We start from the raw sequence: 26,361 nt of genomic DNA on the forward strand, positions 1-26,361 counted from the left end.
ATTGTGGAGGCGGTCATGCGTGCTACGAGGAGGCAAGCTAGTCGTGTTTGTGTGATAAACTTCCTCCACGAAACAACACACGCTTGTGTTCGTCCCTCCAGAGGGGATGTAAATAAATAAAAAACACCCCGACAGAGAAAAGGCCGTACAGGGTTTCCTCCACGAGCCGTCCTACACGTCCAATTAAGGATGCTGATTACATCACTCTGACTTTCAGCCGTTGCCTTCAGTCCCAAAAACATCTAATTACCAGGACTTTCACACAAAAGTCTGCAAGGTTCTCTAGAAGACACTTCCCTGGGTCATATGGGGGTTTAGTGTTATATGAAGACCTCCATGGTGCCTCTGCCAACCCAGCTTCCAGTCTGAGTTTAAATGATACACTTATGACTTTTCATTATCAACGTCTGTTCTACGGTGCTTTTCATGGATCAACCAGCGTGTTAGCCTCCTTCCACCGGCTGCCAATAAAGGTCAGAGTCTATTAAACGCTTTAATCAGCGCCATCTGCCTCCAGCCTACATCTTCTGTAGTTCACTTTAATTAATTTCCTTATCTTGTCTTGTATTGTATTCTTAATTTTAGAAAAAAATGGTTTTCCATATCTGCCGTCAGTGAGTGGGGAGAATACAAGTTATTAAATGAATTAAATATTAATCACGATCAGGACCTTGGCTTCCCTGCCATCAAATCAAGCCCTTCCTAAACTAACAGCCAGGGGGCGATGAACAGGTTTCACCTTCACTTTTTGGGGAGTTTTGCATAAAGAAAGAAAACGCACTGAATTCACTTAATTTTAAGTCTTATTTTTGCATGAAATGTAGCAAAACATGGAAGTGAATACGGTGCTGTTTTTTTAAATCTGAAAATGCGCAAAAAATGAAATTATCCCTAAAAATCAACAAATAATCGTGATCTCAAAATTGATCAAAAAGCAGCTACTTGGTCCTAAACCAACGAGTTAGACGAGTGAAAACGTTTGAGCTGATGAGTTCACCCTGAGGGGGAAACGAGGGAATCACAGACTCCCGGGACCATTAACGATGTTTCCGTCTGGTGACGGAGAAACCATCCCACCCACCGCTCCTCCACCGTGACGCCGTCCTGGCTAATAAAGTTATTATAATATAATAAACGAATCCAAATTCCAATTCTGAGCAGGTGGTGAAAAAAGGACATCCGTCTGCTGCTTTTATTTCCCAGTTAGAATTAAACTGCAATCATTTTTATTTTCTGGCTCTAACCCTTCATTATCAGCGAGGTCAGTCTGTCTCGGCTTCTTCCAATTTGTGTGAAATGACGAGGCCTCGGGGGTTAAGAGGAGAATGTGCCGGAGCAGATAGCGGGGCGGGGATGTGCTCCGGGCGCCGCCGTCGCCGAGCACCGCGGGCCGATGACTGGACAGATGTAATCCTCCCCTCGCCATCAGCTCACCGCCCCCCGGCGTGGGAGAGACAAAGAAACACCAACAGGCTGCCAAAAACACCAAACCAGAACAAGATGGCAGCGTGAACGACGAGGACGAGGCTTCCTCCTCAGAAGTTCAGCTGCTTCAGAGTTTCTCTGCTCTTTTCACTCGGGGGAGTTCATTAAGTCTGACTCGCTCACTGATTGGGCTCCGAGGTGGCCGTTACTTTCACTGATTAGGAGGCAGGATTGTGGCGAGAGTGATTGGACACACACACACGCACACTCACACACACGCACACACACTCACACACGCCCGCACACACGCACGTGCACACACACAATGGCATTCCAATTACACCTGAGTTTACACCGCCGAGCTCCTGGTCCGAGTCTCCGTCACGTCGTTTACATTTAACGTAGAAAAGCTTTAAAAGTCGAGGGAAACTAAATGATTAGACAAAGTATGAATATAATGCAATTTAAAACATTTACCAAATATCTTTGTAAAGTACAGAAATGAGGAAGGACGATGTAAATCCCATGTTATTGGTGCTTGTTCTTTTGTTCTTTTTTCTTAAAGAAGAAAATCTCGGTCATGTCTGTATTTTTTACGATAAAACGATAAAAAAAGATGAAACTGAATAAACAAAAGGAAATTATAGATATATATATTAATAATTTATCTCATATTTCATCTTTTTTTAATTGTTTAAAATAAAGAATAAAACAAAAATGTAAAAGTCAAAGCAGCAGACGTGTTTCCATGGGTCCGATGTGAATGCTGGCAGCTGCAGCACAACATGGTTATATGACCGGTAAATATCAACTTAACATAACCATCAACAAACATCCCTCCTAAAGTGGTTTATAAAGCTGCAGTTTGTGTATATATTAATAATGTATAATATAACTGTGTACGAGCTCCCCGATGACGCTCGGAGCGCTTCGCCTCTTTATCCTCGGTGTAAACTTCTTTTATTTCTTATCTCGTCGCCTGTTTTCAAGGACGAAACCGGTCGTTCACCACCGGCTGACAAAGAAGCGTCAGACGGACAACGTTAGCAACATGCTAATGAACGCGGCGGAGCGTTCAGCAGATAAAGACACAGATTTCCCTCAGGAGGACGAGTAGAAATCAACATTTGAGTCCATATTTTGCCAGCTGGATCAAATTATTTACAGCATATTTAATCTTAGTTTCACAACATTTAATATGTTCACCTGTTTCTTTTCATGCTTGTGTAAAGTGATATGAGATTTGGATTTCCTCCAAAGTAAACACGTTAGGATTCTGGATGTTTCTGCTCGTCTCCTGGATCTGTTTATTGGCCCTGAATGGTTTAAACGGCCCCAGTGGGCTGATCGCAGATCAGTGTTGTGTTTACAGCTCGCTGCCTTTCCCCCCATGTGGCTGAACAGAATCAATTCATGCTGATTCAAAGAATTATGACCGAGATACGGACCGCGCTTCATTTTATGACTGAAAAATATAAACCTGTCAGGCCTCTTTGCTGGACATTCTCATTTTTATTTCCATATTTAACGGTTTACACGCTCAGAGAATCCAATAAAGGCACAAATATTATAATATCAGTCAGTATTTCAGCCCAGAAAAGCTTCTAATGTCAAACTTAATCATATAGAGATCTTGAATTATCGTGATATTTTTAAAAATACATTTTTGACGAAGACTATGTGATATATATACATTAATTTAGCTTTAGAGAGCATATTTTTAATAAAACCCCTGCCTTGATTTGAAGTTATTGAAGATATTGCACCATATTTTTACAGTAAATATTAATTTTGATTGTGTTGGTGAACCTGCAAAGCAAATATTACAATAGACGTGATATACTGATAAAGTGAAGACTCAAGTAGAAGTACAGATTCTTGTGTTCATAAAAAGTAGAAGTGCTGATTCTTTACTGAAGGAAAAGTGGAAAAGTATGAAGGACATTTCTTCTGGCTGCTTTAACAATAATCAATAATTCAACTCAAATACATTAAAAGTAATGAGCTTGTTTTGAAAATGTGAGGAGGAAAAGTACAAGTAAGTACAGATACCTGAAAAGTACATGAAGGAAGTATTTGTGCTCCTCTCTGGTAATAATGCGATGTTATTATTTTCTAACAGAAGCCACGGAGCTGTGAATGAGTCTGTGATGTCACAGACGTGAAGCCAGAGATGAATATGCTGATTTCCATGCAGGTGATTTATTTTTACATTCGGCTGTAATTCTCTTTGTTTCTAATCCTAAAAATGTGCCGAGTCAGCGACGCCTCTCCGTCTGCCACGAGTCGCCGCTACGCGTCACGCCCGAGGACTCTCCGGTCGTCATGGTGATTATTCACCAACCCGACCGAGGGTTAAAACCATCATCTCACATCCAAGTCCCAAGTTTATAAGGTGCTGAGTCACAAAGAGGCCTTCCAGAGGTTTCCCAGTCTGATCCTGGACCATCAGAACGTGGACCCGTTAGATCCTGGACCATCAGAACATGGACCCGTTAGATCCTGGACCATCAGAACGTGGACCGGTAAGATCCTGGACCATCAGAACGTGGACCCGTTAGATCCTGGACCATCAGAACATGGTCCCGTTAGATTCTGGACCATCAGAATGTGGACCCGTTAGATCGTAGACCCGTCTGATCGTGGACCCGTCAGACCCGTGAGATCGTGGACCCATCAGATCCTGGTCCATCAGATCCTGGTCCATTAGATCCTGGACCATTAGATCCTGGACCATTAGATCGTGGTCCCCTAACGCACCGAGAAGCGGCGGTTAAAACGCTGGGAAACAGAAACCTGCAACCCAAACTGTGTGGTTGGATCTTATATTCATTATTTTAATATTACATATATTTAATTTAGCAGAAACGTCGTGTTATTTCTCCTGTTCACATACGTGTTTGCAAAGACGGAGCCAGAGTTAAAGGAGGATGAAATTAACTTCTTGCAGGATATATATTACATTTATATGTAATATTGTGGGAAAAAGCTCTCGGGTTAATGACGCGTTGTAAATTTATTGAAAAAGTAATGCTTTTATTCGTCCTGCGATTCAGTGGCGTTCGCATCGCAATAAACAAGTGTGAGTATAATCTCTGCCTCAGAGTTAAAAATGTTCAGCAGTTATTAAAAGCAGTGCAAACATTTGCAGTAAATAAATCGGTTTACAACCTAAAGACAGCGAGAAGTAAAGCAGAAATTGTTCTTTATAGTTGAGCTGAGTTTTCTGTTTGAGGAAAAACATGGAGGTGTTTGTTTACGAGCTGAAACCTCGTTTCTTTGACTCCAGGGCGTCGAGTCTTAGAGGAACATCTTCGACAAAGTTATTATTTCTCTTCATCAGTATTCAAAGTAAAAGAAGTCTGGAGTCTGAAAATATTGCAAATGTTTATGTGATCGGTTTAGTGACTCCTCGATACAAGTTTAAACCCCGCTAGCTGCAGGGCTCTAAGGGATGCAGTGGTGCTTTGTAACAGGAGTCGTGGTGCCCAGAGGATGAATACTAATCACTGACTTTTCTTTTAGTGCCAAAGAGGTTAACATTTCGGGGTTTGGGTAGCAAGTCTCAAGAGCTGTGGGATGGATTGCATTCTGTGCAGAGATTCATGATCCCCAGAGGATGAACCCCTCTGAATTTCTCATAGTGCCCCACTAGTAGTTAAAAGATTCCACTGATAATGTTAAAAATATCTCACTTCCCATTGATAGATTGGTACATTTTACACAAACACACGTGGTCCCCTGAGGATGAATCTTAATCACTTTTATGATCCTCTGATATTTCATATAATGCCACCAGTAGTTCAAAATTTCCACTGATAATGTTAAAAATATCTCAAATCCAATTAATGGATTGGTGCATTTTATACAAACATTCATGGTCCCCAGAGGATCCTCAGACTTTGTTCCTCACACCTTTCCTCCAGTCCAACAGGCCGCCGCGGAGCGCCGGGTCTGGCTGAGGAAACCCCGACAGATTTACGAGGGACAAAGTCCTCCGTCGCTCAGACTCGACTCTCCGCTGACGAGAGAACGCACAAACACCGCATCAGCATGTTTGTCCATCCTTATTCACACACACACACACACACACACACACACACACACACACACTCTTCCTCTGTTCACCTTCCCCTCATCATGAAACCTGATTAAATTGAATGTGAGATCATGGCAGTAACGAAGAGCCAATTAACACGGGGCAGATGTGCTTTATGGGGATATTATCGGATATTACGCTGATGATGTGTGAATTTACGAGGGCAAAAGGCACTTTTTTTCTTTTCTTTTTTTTGAGACTCGGTGATTGGAAAGCTACAATGCAGGCCTCCCACACACACACACACACACACACACACACACACACTAAGTATAATGAGCGTGAAAGAGTGGTACAAGGCATTTAAATGAGAGTCCACCTACTCAGTCAGTTTACGCTCATTAAACACACAAAGTTGCACAGTTTGACGTACAAACTCAACATTTGTGCCGGTTGGTAATCACACAGCGGTGGAAGTCAAACCCGACTGACGGCGTGCTGCTTCTCTGATCCCCCCCCCCCCCCGCGAAGAACTGGATTTTGAGAGAAAAGTCTTCCTCTTTTTTTTTTATCAGTGTCCTCCCTCCACAAATGTGGAAAAAGGAAAGTGCTCTGAGCGTAGCTGGAAGATAACCTCGATACGAACGCCACCCAGACGGGATTTTTCTTCTGCTCTTTTCACGATCTCTGATCCGTCAACAAACGGTGTTACCGAGCAAATGCCAGCAAAACAAGAAAACAACGTTTACGGGACTTTTTGTCTGATGAAAACCCGTAGAGAGACGGGAGATGGGACGATATATATACGTGACAATTGATCGTGGTGGATTTACGTTGTCGTGATCATCGTAAATATCATCGCAAGTGAATTGAAAAAGTATTTTTGATTTATGACAATCTTTTAAGACTTAACATTATTTGATTGTTTTTCACTTAAAAGGATGTTCACTGCGATTTAAAAAAAACTACTTAGTAGTGACTTTTTAATCGTAAATATCATAACGAGCGACTTGAAGAGGCCGTCTGGCCCGCTGCCATGGTAAAGTGATAGAGCCTTTATTTTATTAAATACATCGTAAACATGATTTATTATCTTGTCATTTAGTGTTTTTCACTAAAAAGGATGTTTAATATAATAAAGATATTTGTTGTTCTTAACAAAATCTGAAGTGATACCAGAACGTTTTAGTGCCATTTTATGAGTTTTTAGCAGATTTTGATGATTATTTGGATAATATTGTGAAGTATTTTGGCCGGGATGATTGTGATGTGATATTGTCATATCGTCTCACAGCTTTATGCTTCTTATATTCGTATAATTGATGAGTCCTCTTCTATTTCCCTGGACCCTTCCAGCGCGATAAAAACCGACGAGGACTAGGGTGAGAAATGAAAACATCCACCGGAGCGTTGATGAGATTCACTCCTCGTTGTTGTCTTTAATTCACCACCTGAAGACTTTTTTTAAGAAGACAAACGGTATCTTACGTGTTCTCTCAGGTGGAAGTCCACACTTTAAACTGAACCCTCGCCTCACGGAGTCCTAGACGCTGAAAACAAACCGTTTTCTGTGCCTCGCTGTCTCTCATTTCGTGGTCCTTTACTCGCTCAAGGACAGGAGCTGCGAGGCTGAAAAGGCTGCCAGGGGAGGAGAAGAGCATCTGGACTCGTGCCACGGCACCGAGGGGGGGTTCAGGACCACAGCAGTGGATCTCTGTCAGGACAATTACAGATAAAAACTCTCTCACCGGGAACAGAGCTGAGGAATCTCTGCTGGGTTTTAATAAAAACGTTGGTGTTCCCAAAAAGCAGAAATCCTGCAGGACGATTACCATGACGGGGGGGGGGGGGGGCGTGGACCGTGTGCTTAGTACTTAAAGATGTAGACTGACGGCTATCCTCGCTTGATCCCCTTGTGGATCTGGCTAAGCTGCAGGATGAGACGGAGGGAGGCAGATTGGATATTCTGCTCAGGAGTCCCAGCAGCGAGGCGTCTCACTGGAAACACCTCGCAGCTCCGATCAATACAGAGGACAGATCCCTTTAAAAAACCCAGACCTCCATCTTCACTTTATCACTGTGACATTTTATTCAAGAGATTTCTAGGCAATATTTTAGGTCAAGTAAGTCTCAGTCCTGATATATAAAAGAAACGGATGTTCCTCCAAACAAAGGGCCGAGTCACAGTCAGAGCATCGTTATCCTCTGCAGATGCTCGTCTAGCACCGATTTGATCCTCTCATTATCCTGAAGTGTGTTATCAATCCCCCCCTCCCCCATCACAGCGGCTTCATGACACACAACAGCTCAATTAGCGTCACGCTGAAAGGACGGCCTCGGCGAGGACGTTGGTACCGGCGTGCACGTCCGTCCGGCCGGTGAGTCGGCACTCGTGATGCAGCGGCAAATAAAGAGGCATCCTCCGAGCTGTGAGACGGAAGCGTGGTCAGAGATAGAGACCCATGTTTGACCTTTAAGCCCTGCAGAGGATTCAACGTAGGTGTTTTATTCTGAACGTCACTGTGAGCTTTTTACACGAACACAATCAGATGGAAAGAAGAAGCAAAAACTGGATATTTGCAGCCGCAGAGCTGAAGGGAATCTAAATTCAAAGCCACAATAAGTTATTATCCAAGAGAAGACATTCACAAGGCAGTGGACATATTTGCCAAGTAGAATTTGAAGTTGCCACAAGACAGAAAAGGGGATTGAATTTGCCAAAAACCTGCGGCTGGCCTCAGATCTGCTGTTCATTGTGAGCCGGGAGGCAGATGAAGTAAAGCGCTGCTCCTCCTCCTCCTCCTTGTGCCAACGTGCAAATTTGCTTTATCACAGTTTTTCAGTAATCAGACAGAGAGAGAGAGAGAGAGAGAGAGACAACAGTGCAGAGATCAGCAGTGTTTATGTCACTGCAGCTCTCTTTATGTAACTTTATCCCATAAAAATAATGATGCTGACGATGTTAACCCTGTCAGGTTGAGATATTAATGAGATGGATGTTGTTCAGGGAGCTGCTGTGTGTTGTACTACAGGTGTGGTGGCTTCTCGGCATACATCATGTGTCATTGTTAGACTGGAAGTTAATTAAAACCCCAGCGTCCCTCGTGGTCTCAGGCTGGATCTGTCACCATGTGTTGGACACAGTTTCAACACATTTCCTCAGTGAACAACACAACAAGAAAACATCACATTGGCTGACATTTCGCTTACCTCCCCAAAGTAACACCGCCGACTGGAGCGCCAGGATGTGCAACATGTTTCTGAGTGTTAGGTCCCCAAAAATGTGTTAATTTAAAGACAAAATCCCACGTGCAGCATCGTCAGTACAAAATGAAAAAACATCTTTTCTGGTATAAAAAAATGTTCATGCCTCAACCGGACATTTGCGAATGCTAAACAAAAAGAAGCATTAAACAGCATAAGGCGTGTGGAACAAACTAGTTGTTTTGGTGTGAATTGGAGAAGTGAGGGAGAGGAAGTTGCGCGCAGCTTCGCATCTCACTTTGAAGCATTTCTTTCTGGGAGAGAACGGCGCGTAAAGACGGCTGTTAAACGCGTAAAAGCGCCGTGAAACCTCCGTTGGGATTCATCTTCTGATGATGTTGAGCTCCAAAAACTGATTTTCTTCACACACACACAAAAGAAAAAACATCCAAATTTGTGGCGGGGGGATCGGGTTCAGTCCCTGGTCCTCGGCTGCGGCTCAGGTTGTGTGCTCCGCGTCCTCCGCGTCCCCAAACACCTGAGCTGCGTGAAGTCCGGCACGCGGAGTCCCGCACGGCATCGTGTGAGGTGCGATCATTTATATTTATATATAAAAAAGTAGAGAAGTTGCAGAGCAGGTCAGCGTAGATCCAGACCCGGGATCAGTCCACGCGCGCAAGCAAGACACACACACAGCAGAGCGCGCGCACAGCACCAAAACAAAAATGACACTTTTCGGAAATACATATATATTATTCTTCCGGAAGTCCGGTTGTCAAAGCTTCAATCCTGCGGTGTTTATGTAGCCGGGTGACGGGGTTTTCAGCGGAGCTGCACGCGCGCCCTGTCAGTCGACCAATGCGCGTCGAGCGCGAGGAGAAGAACGCCGAGAGAGAGAGGGAGGGAAAGAGCGAGGGAGAGAGAGAGGGGTGACAGTACAACTGGCCCCGCGCACGCACGCACGCGCACACACACACACCAGCCTTCACGTGCAGGTAGCGACACACACACACATTTATATGACACACTTATGACACCCAGTAGACTCCGTCTCCATAGCAACGCACACACACACACACACACACACACACACCCCTCCTTAATAAATGAACGCCCGTCTGCAATAAGAACGACTTCCAAAGTTGATATCCGACACTGATTGCATGATTGCGCCACGAGGCGGGCACTAGCGACCCCGTGTGGCGCCAGAGGTGAGCTGCAGGTGGGGGGGGGGGCTTCACACTGTGGGACACCATGAAGATCCAATTAAACCGCTGATTAAAGTGATCAACGGTGAGAAAAATCCCGATGTAATGAGCGTGCCAGTCAGTGTGTTGTTGTATTTCTAGTGTTGTTTTATTCCCAGACATAATTCTTTTTATGGCCTTGAGATTTTAGATGTTTTATCCCAGCATGCATCTCGACTATATGTGTTTGGCAGCCTTCTAACATGTAATAGCAGACTACCTGAAGATTACAAGCTCTTTTCATTTGGCAGCGTTGTCCAACAAACATGAATTATGGGTAATTCTTGGCCTCCTGCCATCAGCCAACTATGCCTCAACGACCAATTTGACTTCATCCGTGACTTTATATGTCGATACGGTGACGTCTGAAAGAATCCACTGTGACTGAAGAGTGAAGCCGACACTTTAGTGCCTTAAACGGTCATTCTCTCTGCTGGCCACCAGGGGGCGACTCCTCTCTGGTTGTATAGAAGTCTATGAGAAAATGGTTCTACTTCTCTCTGCTGGCCACCAGGGGGCGCCTCCTCTCTGGTTGTATAGAAGTCTATGAGAAAATGGTCCTACTTCTCTCTGTTGGCCACCAGGGGGCGACTCCTCTCTGGTTGTATAGAAGTCTATGAGAAAATGGTCCTACTTCTCTCTGCTGGCCACCAGGGGGCGACTCCTCTCTGGTTGTATAGAAGTCTATGAGAAAATGGTCCTACTTCTCTCTGCTGGCCACCAGGGGGCGACTCCTCTCTGGTTGTATAGAAGTCTATGAGAAAATGGTCCTACTTCTCTCTGCTGGCCACCAGGGGGCGACTCCTCTCTGGTTGTATAGAAGTCTATGAGAAAATGGTCCTACTTCTCTCTGCTGGCCACCAGGGGGCGACACCTCTCTGGTTGTATAGAAGTCTATGAGAAAATGGTCCTACTTCTCTCTGCTGGCCACCAGGGGGCGACTCCTCTCTGGTTGTATAGAAGTCTATGAGAAAATGGCCCTACTTCTCTCTTGATGTATTATCTCAGTAAACATTGTTAACATGAGTTTATGGTCTCAATCTCTAGTTTCAAGTCTTCTTCAATCCAGCATGATGTTCATTTAGTACATTATGGTCCATTTAGAGTCCACCAGACCAGAAAGCAGGGGATGCTTTAGGGGGCGGGGCTTACCTGCTGATTGACAGGTCGCTACCACGCTACCAATGCTAGTTAGCTACTAAGATGACTTTAACACTTAGCTGTAAAGTTGACCTTGAATTATAGAAACTAACTTGAATCCACATGGATCCAGATCCAGTAAGGGTGCTGCTTTCAGTTCATCAGATCCACCCGTCGCTCCTCCACAGGCCAAATATGGTCACTTCCTTCACTGGTTGCAATAAAATCCAACATGGCGACGGCCAAAATGCCAAATTTGAGGCTTCCAAAACGAAAGGAAAATAACTTCAACCCAAAAAACTGAAATATGTTTTTATTTCTGTCAGCTGGTAATTGATTAAAAGCGGTAGCCGGATCCTTTTTTAGTTCTCCTTCGTCTCTGGAGGCCAGATGGTGTCGTAAAGGGACAGACGAAGAAGAAGCCATGAAGGCCGAACACAGAAATATCAGACGAGTCCCCGCCAGTCGAATCATTCTTTTAATGAGCGTTTGTTCCGTCTAAACGCTGTGATCACCGCGAGTCCAGCACCAAACATTCGGCTGCTTTGATCGCTCTTGTTGTTTTGTTGTTTCCCCGAGATCTGATTCATGTTTATTCATCAAAAATTTATCACACGCCAAAAACCGATGTAAAATTAAACGCTTGTGTTGGATGTAATGACACTTTACATGTCGTGACTCCAGGTTTTAGGCACTTAGAGGAAAAAAAGCACCAGATTTCTATATTTGAGCTCCTTAAAACTCTCACTCTCCGTCAGTCGGTTTATCACAACCTCAGCACATCAGCGGAGCCAGAATCGGCCTGAAAGCTGCCTGTTATGTCTGGAAAAAAAGGCAGAACAGAAAGGAAATCACTCACAGAGATGTTTTTAAAAGGTAACGGCGGGTTCCTTTAAACAAAACATCATATTTTAAGCTTCAAACTCAGCCAGGCTTCTTTTATTTGTGCAATTCGATCGTGGGAAACTAATCCCACTCTTGTACGTCTGCGAAAAGCATTAGAGGTGATTTGGTGGTGGGAACGAACACGTTGATGGAGAGCAGGCCGGGAATCCCCCCACGATGCACCTTGGCACATTCAACAGCTGGAAATGAGAGCAGACGGAGCCGCAGAGAGACTCGGGTTACATGGTCTCTGGCTGCTAGTCATTAAAAAGCAGTAGCCTGAACCCTCCTGCACATGGTGAGTCCATTTCCTCCTCCCGGCAAAGACTCGCACGCCATCAATCTCCCTGCTAAAGATGATGAGACACGTTAGATTAGAGAGGGGAGGATGGGAGCTTTCAAACCAGGAAAATAAAGAGAAATCTAGGACGTCTCCACACGCGTGACGTTGGGATCCTCAGACCTCCGAGGACTTTGATGTCGGCGGAAAGGTGTCGAGTCTTTTGAAGTCGAAAAAAAAAAAAGATGTGGAAGCTTTCAAACCTGGGAAATGTCAGACATGTGAGCGTGCAACATGTTTCCGCTCCCAGACATCAAGTTTGAGTCTCCTGCAAGAATACAACGTGTAAACATCACCCCTCCCCCCGTGACCTTCAGCCCCTGTAGGTCACGGGGTGTCGACTATATATGCCCCTCTTATAATGAATCGTCCCCTCGTGTCTTCTTTTAGGGTGGCATCCTTCATCCCTGACCTTAACCAGCCTCAGTAGCTTGTCCTCCAGTCAGTTGGTAGACAGGAGGCCCAAATTCATCACCCTCCCCCCCCTCCCTCCCCCGGCCTATCTGATCTATGATAGCATTAATAATAAGTGCTGCAGAATGCCCCGTCGCCCTCTGTGCCTTTGCCCACTCTCGGCCCCCGCGTAGATTACCCAGCAGCCATTCGCAGCCCATTAAAACTGTATTTACTTATCAGCCTCTCTCCGGAGCCGCCACACTGTTTTCCAGAGCGATGCCCCGGAGGGGGGCGGAGCCAGGAGTGACCTTCCCGCGGCCCCGCGGCGCTGTCGGATGGTCCCGAATGATTCGTCCTTTATGTTGCTGCCTAAACTCTATTAAAAGCAACGTTAGTTCTTTTCCACGACACAAACGCTGAATCACCGTGTGAATGAAATGACACACAAAAAGGGGAATTATTTACATTCTTTCACTGATAATGACGTGTTTCTTACCTGTGACGCAGTAGAAATAAGTAATACCAGCATGTTTTAGTGCCGTTTTGAGAGTTTTAAATTGATGATTATCGGGATTATATCGTGAATTGTTGGACATTTGGTGTTTCAGAGAGGAAAAAGGCTCCAGAGGCATCAACAGCAACTGGAGGAGACCAAAAGTAGAGCTAAATGGGAGTGAATTCCGGCTGAATGCTAATGTTGCTGTTCATTATTTAAATAGGTGAATGTTTGCTGACTTGTGAGTCGTCTCATCTACAAACCAGATATGTTTCCCCAAAATAAACATATTGCACGTTTAATATGATGCAATTACCAAAGTTTTTAACCCTGCTGAAGAACTTAAAAGACAATTGCTATGACGCTATAGACCTTTAGAGACTTAAGAGTGCCTCGAAGCCTTACTGCACATTATTTGGGACGATATAATGACACGATTATCCCGATCAAAATAATTGCGATACACAATATTATCCCGATAATCATCAAATGATGAACTCTTATAATTGCGCTAAAACTATGGGAAAAAGTGAAAATCTTAAATAAGATGATCATACATCATAAAAGTGTCCACACACACACAATAATCTGACTATTTTTCATTATTTTTTGCTTCCGATTTGTAAAAAAACAGCAGAATGAACTTGTCGTGAGTGTTTCCTGCCGCGATGAAAGCCCTATCTCCCCTCTGACTGACGGCTGAGCGATGATGACGAGGTGAAACTCTCCTCGCTCTTCCTCACACAGACACTTATTTCTTATCGGCTCCGATGTGTCACAGTCTAGTTTGGCTGCGCTTATAACTTCTCCTGACCTTTAAAAAAAAGCGGCTGATTATTTCCTTCCGCAATCTTCACTTCGGCAATACGCTGCCAGCACAAAAGGATATTAGGCACCCAGACCCCGCTGGTCTGATAAATCCAGCTCTGGGTAGGGAACCGAGGGGGAACCGAGACCACAATGGCCCCGCCGCTCTATTATCATTTAACTGCCTCCACCTTCACCTCCGCCACCGCCGCCGTTCCGCCACCTTTCACCTGAGAGTGTGCAGCTTTTCTTCTCTGTGTTCCCCTTTTTATTACATCTTAAAACTACTTTGTGTTCATGGTAATTAATTTCTCTTTTATGCCAACCTGCTCGCGTCACGTAGCCCCCAGAATGCTTTGCAGCAGTGTAAATCTCCTCCAGCTCCCCCTGACAGCCTGGTGTGATACAAACAGAGGGAATCTCAAAGGCCACCAACAGGTCTAAATGGTTAATAGATTTTTATTTTACTTGTGGTAATCTTGTAATCAGAGGGGGGGGAGGAGGGTGTAACATCTATCACGCCGAGGAACAAATAAAAAGTCTTATTGCTCGCTGCTCCCTTTCACCTCGGCAGGAAATGTGAACCGGATAAATGATGGCCTTGTTTCAAGAGAGGCTCAATCTATTGCCAGCGATTTGTGGCCAACAAAGTAATTTCGATACCGTTCTTTGTATTGATAGATGGCACCGGAATTTGATAAAGAGCCAATTTACTCGTAAGCGGTGAAGGAAACTGCAGTTATCTCCCCTCTTTCTTACCAATCCAGCTCCAAATTAGACGGGAGGAGAAAACAGAGCATTTTTTTGACAAAGCTTTGCTCTCAAATCCCTCCGAGCAGAGGCGGATCTTGCTATAAGCGTGCTACGGGGTGCATAGGGCCCCCGCAGCCATTAGGGTGCGGGGGCACTGAACGTTTTTTTTTTTTTTTTTTATATATATCTGCTGACAGGTACTTGTAGGGTTGAGGGGTAGCTGTAAAGTTAGACATTTCTTGCATTTATTCTCGCTCAGCTAGCATTTAGCTGAAGCTCGCTAAGCTAGGATTATAAATCTGTCTTCCTCTTAAAGAGTCTTAAACAGATCGATGCATCTCCACAGACCATCTTAAAAGTTTGGAACCCCGCCCCCATCATAGTTTGACAAAAATAGCCCCCCAAACAGAATCTTATATATAAAGACAAGAGACAGCTCTGCCTCCGATATTCTTTTTTACCACACTTTTCTTTGATCGCATATTTCTCCGTCACCGTATCTATGTGAAACACTTGTGACTTTCATATTTCGTCGAGTTATATATTTCTCTGGCTGAGTGTTAAGCTCAGTAGTTCAGGTCGTTAACTCCCACTTCCCCGGGGAGAGAATCCAGAGTCACAGTGGCTCAGAGGATTTCAAAACGATGAATTTTGATGACCGACGGGCTCTCTGGGAACGCCGTCGGCCCTCGCTGTGCCGTCGTGATGCTCCCAAACTTCCTGGAGGACCTGCAGGAGGGATGCTGAGCCTCAGAACTGGATCCCTGCAAGCTCAGATTTGTTGTGGGGTTTTTTTCATGACCAAAAAAACCCCTCTACCTCCGGATGTGCGTTGCCACCTGCTGCTGCTGTTGTCTGACAAGAGAACGGTGACGCTCCAGCGACCACATGGTGGCAGAGGGACAAATTAACCTGAGAGTGGAAAACAAGAGATTGCCAGCTTCACCCGGGGAACACACAGGTGTGTGTACACAAAGACTTTAGCTCTAATCGCTGGCAGGTTTAGTTAAAGGAGAGGTAAAGTAGATTATTCATGAGCATACAGCTCCAAAAATCAAACAGGGTAAATTGAGCGTGTTTGGAAAAATAGCAACATTCTGAGCAGACTGCCATCCGTTCATGGAAACAATGTTTTTATTAATCCTGAAAGTGAGAAAATGAGAGTGACTCAGGCTTTGATTAAAGACCCGATCCTCTCGGGGCGCTCGTCTATGTTTACACGCCGGCTTGTGTTTGCCTCCCTGCATGTGTGAAACTGTGCACTCGTGCAAACGTGTGCAAATGTGTCATTGTCTCTGCTGTTGACCTGTGAGGCGCTGCTGCCCCCTAGAGGCAGAGTTGGAATCAACAACTATTTGTTTTATGCTGCACAGCTGCAGCCAAAGCAATGCCATCTTATTTATCTGTTTAAAAATATTTCAACACATTTTGTGCAACAGAATCCGTGTTTTGCGTGTGTTATGTTGCAGGACGAGCTTCACGTAAAGCAACTGCATATTATAATTTTTCTTGTTATTAAACATCGCTTTGTTGAGGCCACGTTCAAAATTTAGTTTGGCAGAATTTATCTATCTTCATCTTTTTTATTTATTTGATTTGATTTATCCATATCCAACTCACCTTTTGAACAAAAAGCATTTCATTTATTTTCCCCAGCAAGTCATTTGCATTAAGTCTCAAATCACAATACAGTACGTCGGCAACAACATTACATCATCATACATCATTACCATATGCTGTGTTCAAAATCAGACTAACAGCTGTGGTTTTTTTTGGTTTTTTTAAAGATGTCTTTTGTAAGAAAGCATTCCTCAACGGCTCTCTGAGCGAGAGCCATCTGTCACCAAACCGTGGACACGGCAGGGGTTTGTTTGCCGAGCAGGACAAAGGCGACTGTGAACCAGATGCCGTCAGCGTAATTGAGTAGTTGTCAAAAAAAAAGGAAAGATCTGTCTTTGTCTTCTCTTAGACTGATGTGCCATATGGACAAAGTACATGTTGTCAGGATAGCATCAATCTCAACGTGTCAAATGGTAATCAATGACTTGATCTCTGCAAGAAATACATACATCATACATCATACAGAAAACATGATCAAACTTGCTGAGTTGTTTGATGACTAACACGGGGGGGGGGGGGGGGGGGGGGTCGTTATGTCTGACATGTGTTCACTGTTTACAGTTGGGAAGTCTGTTTGGAAGGGAATGTTTTGTTTTTCTTGCTGTTTCCTGATTAAACCTTTTATAATTATCTGAGCTCATCGACACAGTTCTAATGGCGTAGCTGGCAACATGCCATCGGGTCTAATATTGTGCTTTCTGCCAGATGCTGTTGAATTTTTCATGTGCCGTATTGCTGTAAGACCCACAGGTGAGCATCATCGTTTTAGGACACGCAAAACACCCACAGCAACAAGCACAAAGTAAATATTCACATTATTATACGTGCAAATTAATTGTAACAATATTTTTCACACGTGTTCCCTTGGATTTAAATAGTTTAGACGTTAAAAAAAACACAAAAAGACTACTCTGCGCTTAAAGGTCAGATAGAAAAATATTTTTGAGAATAAAGAAAACTAAAATATGCATTTATCTTAACAATCTCTGTATTTTTTTATTTATAAATTGGAGTATAAACACCTCAGATGCCTGTTTGTTTGTTAATCTCATTGTGAATATTTTTAAGTAGTTAACTGGTCTGGTTTCGTGTAGAAAAGTTCAAAGAAAAGAAAGTAACGACGGAGCGGAAAGCGGAACCTTCGTTAGTCTCTTGTGCCTTTTTTAAAGCGGGGGAACGAAAACACCGGCGCACTGATGTGCTACGTGCCGGAAGCTGCCTGTTTTTGAACGGGGACGTCTGACGTGAGTCTCCGAGCGGCTTTCTAACAACTTAACCTGCTTTAAAGTAGTTTACTTTTATAACAACTTCACCTGCTTGACGTGAGTTTATCTTTTAAACTTTGATTCATTAATTTAGCGGTTAAATGAGCTAAGCTACATTTAGCCGCCGATGCTAACGGAAACCGTCGTTTAACTGACGTTTAACTAATATTAAGAATTAAGTCAAACTTCGCGTGTCAGCCGAAGTAACAGATATAAGTTGCCCTCGTTATGTTAATATAATATTGTGTTGTTTTAGCCAGTTAGCATATTATCGTAGAAACATTAGTGGGAGGAAGTCGACTAACCGACTAACGGGGAAACCGGTGTGTTTTATGTAATTCATATATTTAATGTGTTTGTCAATCAATTTGTTCCTCGTGATTTCAAACCGTTTTATTTTCTGTTTTTACTTTGAGTTGTTTTTAATACACACATTTGGGACCCCGGTTTTAATTGATCAATAAAATATAACCGAAAGCTAAAATGTTAGCCTTGGGGTCCATATTTAAAGGACATGAAGAAATGCCTTTTTAACAAGAAATATAATAAAACATTTTTAGATCACATCCTTGGTAATATTCACCTATTTCCCCAAATATGCTGTAAAAATTACCAAAAAAACATGTTGGTAGCCGGGGATCGATCCCCCGATCTTTATCGGAGGACAACTCGCTGTACCTCTGAGCCACTTATGAGTTCATCTTTTCAACGATGAAATCAAATCCGTCCCAACGTTACGTCCCGCGTCACGATACGAGAGATGGAAACACTTGAGATGTTCGCTTTACAAAATCAGCTGCAACTTTCCTTCAGTAATAACAATCTGTTTTTTGATTACATTTGTTAACGTACATAACTGATGATGCTTTGAGAATAAATACACTTTTATTTTGGCTATAATGGTTTTACAGTCCTTAATTGTCCTTCTGTGTTTAATGTGTCTGATCTGAAGTAAAGCCCTCGATGTGATGTGTTCTCTTCATTCGTTCCTCAGATTTCGGCTGACGTGCAGAGCGGAGGAGCCATGCCTTTCCTCCACGGGTTCCGGAGGATCATATACGAGTATCAGCCGCTGGTGGACGCCATCATGGCTGTCGTTGGGCTGGAGGAGGGAGACGCTCGACGCGAGGACAGGTGAGGCCAAAACCGCCGTGTTGTTTGATTATTTAGTCGTGTGCAGGATTTAACCGTACTTCTTTTTGCCCCTCGTGTCCAGAGTCCCCGAGGAGGATTCTGGTCTCGGTGGGTCTCTAGTGGAGCTTCTGGACCGGGAGTCCCAGTCCGAGGTGTTTCTGGAAGGCATCAGCTACGCTCTGTTTAAGATGGCGGAGGGGGGACTGCTGTACGCGGCACAGATCCTTCTACGCTACGGAGCCGATCTGAACTTTGAAGGTGAGGAGAGAATTAATGTTGTCACTCTGGTACTCGATCCTGTCCTACAATGTTCCCGTTACTCCGACTCCACAAGGGCTTGTTGCTAAATTACATTTTATTCCCATTTGAGCCATCAGTGTTTATCACTGTTTTTGTCTTCTTGGCGTATGCAGTGCAGTACGGTCACTGGAAGGTTTTATTTGTCACATTGCTCCTTTTGTCTGGATTGTTTGTGTAGAAGGTGTGTAATTATTTTAGAAATAGATGTTGATTTAACGAGTTGAGGGTCGAGGGTCAGGGATGCACCGACACCAGTATCAGGTCCGATACTGTACTCCTATATATATATATATATATATATATACAATAGAGCTGTCACTTTTCCTCTATAATCCTATTTAAATTTCATTCCATTTTTCTTTTTTCAATTAAGAATTAATGCTCAAATTCAGCACATTATTAATATTTACTCCACTACACAGGCTTATACATTGCCAACGCCATTATCTGACTGCACTGAATGTAGCAGTGCATTGTGGGTAGAGTTTATTGTCGTGTCTTGTTGTCAGCCAGCTGATGATTAAAGTAAAGGTTAGCTCAGGATTTAGCAACACATCTGTCTGCTGTGGCTCAGGAACATTTAAGGTGGGCTGACCTTTTAAGGTGGACCAGCACTATTTTTAAGTGGCGAGCTGTTCCTCTGAGCCTCGCTTGGCTGTTTAAATGTTTAATATACCTGTTAACCTTTAACAGTAACTGATAGGACGGTTAATTATTAACATCCCTGCTGTTTGTATCAGGAAAACAACGTCAAGCAGCATCGTGTTGCTTACATGTTACACTCAGTGAGGCTTATCTGATGAAAATGAAACCAGCTTTCAGGCTTATTGTTAGAACTGTAATGGTATTATTAAGTGCTCATATTGTTGGTGCATCCCTAGAGGGGACACGTTTAGAAACCCTGTAAAGATGAATATATTCTTGCTTCCATCGTGCCCCAGTTTTAACGGGAGACGGCTTCATGCACAGCCACCGTTTCAAACAGGAGTGGATCTGCCGTTTTCTCTTCCTACACAAGGGAACTTTTCACACTGTAACCTGAGATAGTCGTCCTCTACGTCCACTCGGGAGAATCGTTCTCCCTTTAGCCGCCTGCAGTGGAGAGAGCTGTGATGAAACCTGCCAGGCCTGATCCAGACTCTGCTGTGGTGACCTCTGGTGGCAGCGAGAGTCTCTCCTCCCCCCCGGGGATTTAATTAGGGAATCCTGGCAGAGGCTGCTTCATTCATCTCTTTCACACTTCTTGAACGCCTCCTTCCAGAAAAGTTAACACTGAACAAACTCTCCCACTTAGCGAGCGAACGTGTTCAGGCTTCTCTTCTTTCTCTTGTTTGTCGTCGTTTGTCTTCCTGCTTAAGAACAGCGTGTGCCAGTTCTCCGACAGCAGGAGCTCATGTAGTTAGAACACGCACAACAGCTTGAGAAAATACAAGCAGTTGGTTCACATAAAAAAATACACAATGGACAAACACAGAATATTCATTTTAATATATTGTTTACATTAGTGAAGTCATAACCTAATTAGTAGACCAATTATTTTTCTAATAATTTGTTATTGTGAAGGTCGAGAGCTATTAGTTAACTGCAACATCAAATGAATTAAACACTCATTCTACCTCCCCACCAAACTCTGTTCACAGAATTAACGATTCAATGTCTCCTTAAATATTCATCAGTTGAATTTCCCAGATATTTAATCATCATCTCTTTTCTTAATCCACATGAACGTCTCTTCATATCGGCATGAATAAAATCCACCACAGCACTAATTTAAAGGGAAATACGTCTCTTTTAAAGCTGGTTGATGACCGTTTGCTGACAAGCAGTCGAGCATATAAAAGGCCATTTTTTAAATGGAGTCTGGTGGAGCCTTAATTCAAAGACAAAGTTGTATGATCAGATCCTGTATGTCTGTGATACAGACTGGATGTATTGAATATGTGTTTCTGCCCTCCAGACCCGGTGTCTTACTACAATCCTCTTCACATCGCCATGTTGAGGAACCGGCCCGACATGGTGAGGCTGCTGGTCGCACGCGGAGCCAGCGTTGAGAAGAGAGACCGGGTGAGGTCCCATCCCCTTCTAATGGATCCCCTCTGTTTCCTGAAGCCTTTCATGTCATTAACATACACGTTACCGTGCAGATCCACGAGAGCAGTCCTCTGGATCTCGCCGGCGAGGAGTCGGAGCGGCTGCCCTGCCTGCTCGCCCTGCTGGACCTCGGCGCCGACGTCAATGCTCCGGATAAACACGGTGAGTTCACGATGCTCAACTCAAACCATGATGATGATGATGAACCCGCCGCTTTGATTCTGAAAACGGACTGCTTTTGGTTCTCTAAAGGAAAAACACCTTTGCTCCACGCCTTGGCGAGCAGCGACGGACTCACCGTGCACAACACGGAGAACATCCAGCTCCTGCTTCAGAGAGGTACTGAGGCGCTGACTGACCAGACGTTTACCTGCAGGATGTGTTTGAGGACACAGAGTAATGATGTCATCAAGCTGCTCAGTGTCCTAGTTTCACGGGTTAGGGTGTTTTTATTAACAACCACTGTACCTTTGATTACAAGCCAATGGAATTCATATTCCCACACGTTTGTTCGGGTTTGAAATGAAAACTGATCCTCATACCGTCACCCTGGTGCACCATAACACCGCACCCAGTCTGTTAGCAGCCACAGAGGGTGTAATGTAAGATGCCTTTGAGTTGCATTATGGGGAATGTAGGATTGAGGTACGTCAGAACACTTCATCCTCTCCCTCTTCCATTTTTAACTTTATTTTTTTATTTAATCTATATCAGAAGCAAAGGCTTAGTTTGGTGAGTTTTTATGAAGGATCCAATACAATGAATACATTTTTACTATTCTTCTTTTACTATATTTAGTCTTTGTCTAAATTGACTCATTATTTCAGCGACACCATCTCACATGTTCTGATGCTTCCTCCGCTGCAGGTGCCGACGTCAACGCCGCCACCGTGGACGGCGACACGGTGGAGTCCTCCGTCGTGTTCCTGATCAAGGAGGCGTTGGAGGCGAGCGCCGAGGACGCCGCTCAGATCGGCGGCTTCTGCCTGGAAGCCACGCGGCTGCTGCTGGCTCACGGCGTGGACCCCAGCTGCTGCCTGAACGAGGACGGCGAGCCCTCCCTCACGCAGACCAGCCTGGAGCACTTCGACCTGCTCTTCCCTCTCGCCGTGCTCCTGGTCCAGAGCGGCGCCCCTTTCGCCTGCTCGTACCACGGCGACGCCTGCTGGTCGGGTTACGGCCTGCTGCTGCGGCGGCTGCAGGCGGCGCTGCAGCAGTGCACCGATGAGAGCCACGCCGCCGAAATCCTGGAGCAGGCCGAGAAGCTGCTGGAGTTGGCGAGGGTGAACGACCCCGCCCTGTCTCTGCCTCTTGGGCCGGAGCCCCCCTCGCCCGGTCGGGACCCCCACCCTCACGCCCAGGCTCTTGTAGACCTGCACCGCCGCGCCGTGGAGCAGGCGGCGAGCCCTCCGGCTCTGCGGTGCCTTTGTCGGGCTTTCATACGGAGCCAGCTGCAGCCGTGGCCCCTGGAAGCCCGAGTCCAAGCCTTACCGTTACCACACAGACTCAAAGACTTCATTCTACCTGAACGCACGTACACCCCAAAGCCCGGCTGGGACCGCTTCAGACCCCAGCACAGCCAGCGCTGAACACTCGCTTTTATAACACCTAGATAGAAAGACTGAACAGGTAATTATTTGTACAAAATGTCTGACATGGACCTCCGAGGCCTTTTTCATTCTTATTGTTGCCAAATCAGCAGACAAATGTGAGTCTGATCACTTAAGACACAAAGTTCTGTGTGTTTCCACTGATTAAACTGAGTCACGTCTGTGTGTGTGAAGGGGCAGTACCAGATAAGCTCCACCAGGTGGCAGTGTTGCTCCTGTGCCTCAGAGGCAGCTCAGGATGTCGGGGTCAAAGATTTAGTTATTCACAGTGCAGTCTATTTAAGTTGTTCCAGCGCAGTCGGCTCCATCCATATTTCATCTCCTCCACACGGCGGTGGTGGTGGTGGAGGTGATGGTGTTGGTGGAGGTGGTGTTGGTGGTCTATCGGGGGGATTATCTCCTGCTTTAACGTGAAGGCGGACCAATAAAAAAAAAGAAAAAACAGTCAAAGACATTATTTCACGTTTGTCAACATCTCACAGCCCGTCAGCGACCAGACCGTTGGCAGCGCGGCGTGTGACCCCCGAACTCTCCCGGCTACCTGCTTTTATATGTGGGGGGGGGGGGGGGTAATTGTTTCTATATTTACCTCCTCGGCCCGACATCAGTTGAGGCGAACGCTCAATTAAAAGAGAAGCAGGAATGCGCCGCTGCGCCGCGGCAGGAAGCCTGTAGATGTTTTTGACGTGGTTTGGCTGTGACATCATGGCTGCTGCAGTGGCGTGGAAAGTTTCTCCAAGCGTTCGTAATGCTGATGTTTAAATTCACCCTTTTTTTTCCTCCCTTTTTTAAATTTTATTTTTTTTGACTAAACTCATTTTGCACATCCCAACAAACAAAACGCCTAAAAGAAACATACAGGAACACCATAGGGAACGTGTGTGTGTGTGTGTCTGTGTGTGTGTGCAAACTAAATAGGACATTGTGTTACACAACTAACCCCTTCCTGACATTGCTGGAGCTGGAGTGGCTCCAAGGCTTGCGAGCGCTCCAGCTCCTCTCGGTTATCTAGGTCACAGCCTCTGAGGAGAAGAGCAGCAGCAGCAGCAGCAGCGCTGCATGACACACGCTTCACTCTCCTGTCTGTCTCGATCTGTGGACAAAACCTCAACGCTGGCCCTGGTCGAGGGCGGGAGGGAGGGGGGAGGGAGAGAGGAGGGGGGAGGCAGAGCAGTGGAGAAGGAAAAAAAAGTTCTAGAGGCATATGTGGAGCGTTCATGGAGGAACACATGGAAATGAACGTTGGATTGTACAACAACTGTAGGAGAATAATCCAACAATCAGAACACGAGGAGGAGAAAAACAAGCTTCTTCCTCCATGCCTGTAGAAGGTGATAGACTGGAGATAGTGGAGGGGGAGGGAGGGAGGCAGTTCTCTCCATCCAGCATTTATTGGAAAACAGTGCGAGTGAAGCTCGGTACTGAAATTAGTTATTGATCTATTCTCTCCCAGAAGCCCATGGGTCTTTCCCACCACACCTGCTCGTTCTCTGATTGCCTTTTTTTCTTTCTCTGCAGCCTCGCTGTGTCTTCCAGCTCCTGCACCGCCTGGTTTTTCTTCTTTTCTGCTGCTCTTGGAGATCTTTTATTTTCCTTCCAATCATCCTGTCAAACGGAGGAGCGATTTTCAAAATAAGATCATGATTTAAAAAAATGAAACCTCGAGAAAGTTTGATATTTTTAATAAACTACATTTTAATGAGTTAGCAAACACTTTTAAATGCTTCTTAGTCGACAAAGTTTCCACAATAATTATAGAATGGACTTTCAGCTATTTTTTTTTTTTTTTTTTAATGAAAACGTTACACAACCAGAGCCGAGGTGTGGTCACATGACTTGGACTGGTGTCGGATTCAAGTCCCAAATTTCAGTACTTTAGACTCGACTGACTTCACTTGATAACTTCCCCCAAGTAAACCAACGTTAACGCCATTCAGACACTAATTTGAATAATAATTAACATAAACTGAATATATTATTAGTAAATGGGTTAAAATGGGATTACATATGGTGAGAGTTCACAGTGACTTGTTCAGGACTTGATTTGAACCTCTGCATGCTCTTAATTTGAAAATCTTTCAATCAGTTATTTCTTTCAAGAGCCGATTTTCCCCGTTGGACGACCGAGTATTTGTTGTTCTTCATCTTCATCTTCAGCAGAAGAATGATGTGAGTCTCTAGAAAAACTAAAAGTGGTTCAGAGACATTTCAATCCCACATTTTTAGTGATGAACCCCCAAAAAACATAATTTTGCTGATATCAGCTCATAAAAGTGAGGCGTCCTTGGCTCGTTGGCGAGAACCAAAGCGCTGCAATGCAGAACCTGCAGACTGAATCCACTGTTGTTCTTTCTTTTTTAAAGGCTTGTGGAAAAACATATTTAATTTGAAATTTACTGGAATCACCTCAGAAGTAATGTTTTTTTTGTTGCTTTTTTCATGTTGGCTGAGTTCCTAACCTTTTTCATTAACCACTGCGTCACCGAGCTGAAAGGGGCCTTTTTTCCTTCCTATTGAGAGAATCTGCATCTCCTTGTCTTCCAGGAGACGTTGTCTAGACACGGCCTGATTGCAGACATCACTGAACACTCAGCTGCTGCCTGAAGCCTCATGGGAGTTGTGGTGGACTTTGGAGGGAAATGGCCAGCAGTCAGTGAGGGAGGGGGGTGGAGGAGGGAGTGTGTGTGGGGGTCACACCTCACACACCCCTTTAGGTTGTGTATTTATGTCCATACATGTGTGTGTGAGAGAGAAAGAGAGCGAGACGTTGAAACGGCGCTCAGAACCACAGATGTGGTGACTTCATCTGCAGAAAATGTTCCCCGTCCTTTTTTTTTTTTTGTTGCTCTCCTTGCGTTGATGGAGCTCAGCAACACGAACTAACGGAGGTGAAGCGTCTCGCTGGATGTCGGCGTAGCTCGCCGTCACGCTTTAGTTTCCCGTATGAGGAGTTTTAACGTAGACGGTGGACGGCGTGGCTCAGGGAAGGTTCACTGTGCAGTGTTGTGAGGGAGGGGGGGGGGGGGGTTGCCGGGTTCACTCGGGGCGTAGGACTAGTCTCGGTGGGGGTGGATTGGATGCAGGATAAGTGAGTCCTGTTGGGGCAGGCCACCTTCCAGTCCTGCTCCAGGTGATCATGTGATCCAAGGCTTTCTGTCTGCTGTCGGGATTCAAATCCGTTATTTTATCCATAACTTTTCTTTTCTACGTCTCTGTCTCTTCCACGCCGCTAGTTATATATTTATTTATATATTTATATATATATATATATTCTGTTTTAGTTGAAAACTCCTCCAACAAGTAGAAAGTCTGCTGCTGTTTAACACAAAGCAGCCTTTGCTCTTTGAAGGGAGGGGGGGGTTGAAAAGTGTATAGCACACTCCCAGAGAAAAAAAAAAGAAAAAAAGTTCCGCTTCCTATACTCCTATTTTAGAAGCACACAAATCCACCACCCTTCTCTACGTTTTCTACAACTGACGCCATTTCACAGAAATTCCAGACAACTGGCGCCGGAGCTCTGCCTCAAGAAGGACATGATGAATAGGACACACCCTTGGTATGCTAGAGACTGGTAGAATATATGGCACACTGCAGCGTTACAGCCCGGAT

General features: G+C 44.7%; 2 protein-coding genes across 3 annotated transcripts in view; one reads left to right on the forward strand and one right to left on the reverse strand.

The window, feature by feature from the left end:
• The window catches only part of LOC311023693 (transmembrane protein 132C), a gene marked incomplete at its 3' end in the record, with an annotated part of 115,725 nt that extends 106,938 nt beyond the window's left edge, over positions 1 to 8,787 (reverse strand). The window contains exon 1 of the mRNA XM_084025685.1: positions 8,675 to 8,787. Coding sequence (XP_083881811.1) covers positions 8,675 to 8,720 — 46 coding nt within the window. The 5' untranslated portion in view covers positions 8,721 to 8,787. The remainder of the gene's footprint in view (positions 1 to 8,674) is intronic.
• An 8,733-nt stretch (positions 8,788 to 17,520) lies between these two features.
• On the forward strand, positions 17,521 to 23,126 carry asb6 (ankyrin repeat and SOCS box containing 6). 2 transcript variants are annotated; one of them, XM_084024947.1, is made up of 7 exons: positions 17,521 to 17,596; positions 18,612 to 18,751; positions 18,834 to 19,009; positions 21,009 to 21,115; positions 21,196 to 21,304; positions 21,395 to 21,481; positions 22,010 to 23,126. In XM_084024947.1, the coding sequence occupies exons 2-7, from the start codon at positions 18,642 to 18,644 to the stop codon at positions 22,729 to 22,731; spliced, it is 1,311 nt and encodes a 436-aa protein (XP_083881073.1). In that variant the 5' UTR covers positions 17,521 to 17,596; positions 18,612 to 18,641; the 3' UTR covers positions 22,732 to 23,126. The 2 variants fall into 2 exon arrangements, with proteins under 2 accessions (XP_083881073.1, XP_083881072.1); XM_084024946.1 differs by having other exon boundaries at positions 17,567 to 17,674.
• The last annotated feature ends 3,235 nt before the right edge of the window (positions 23,127 to 26,361 follow it).

Source organism: Eutrigla gurnardus, assembly GCF_963514095.1.
Source record: "Eutrigla gurnardus genome assembly, chromosome: 13".
NCBI classification, from domain to species: Eukaryota; Metazoa; Chordata; class Actinopteri; order Perciformes; family Triglidae; genus Eutrigla; species Eutrigla gurnardus.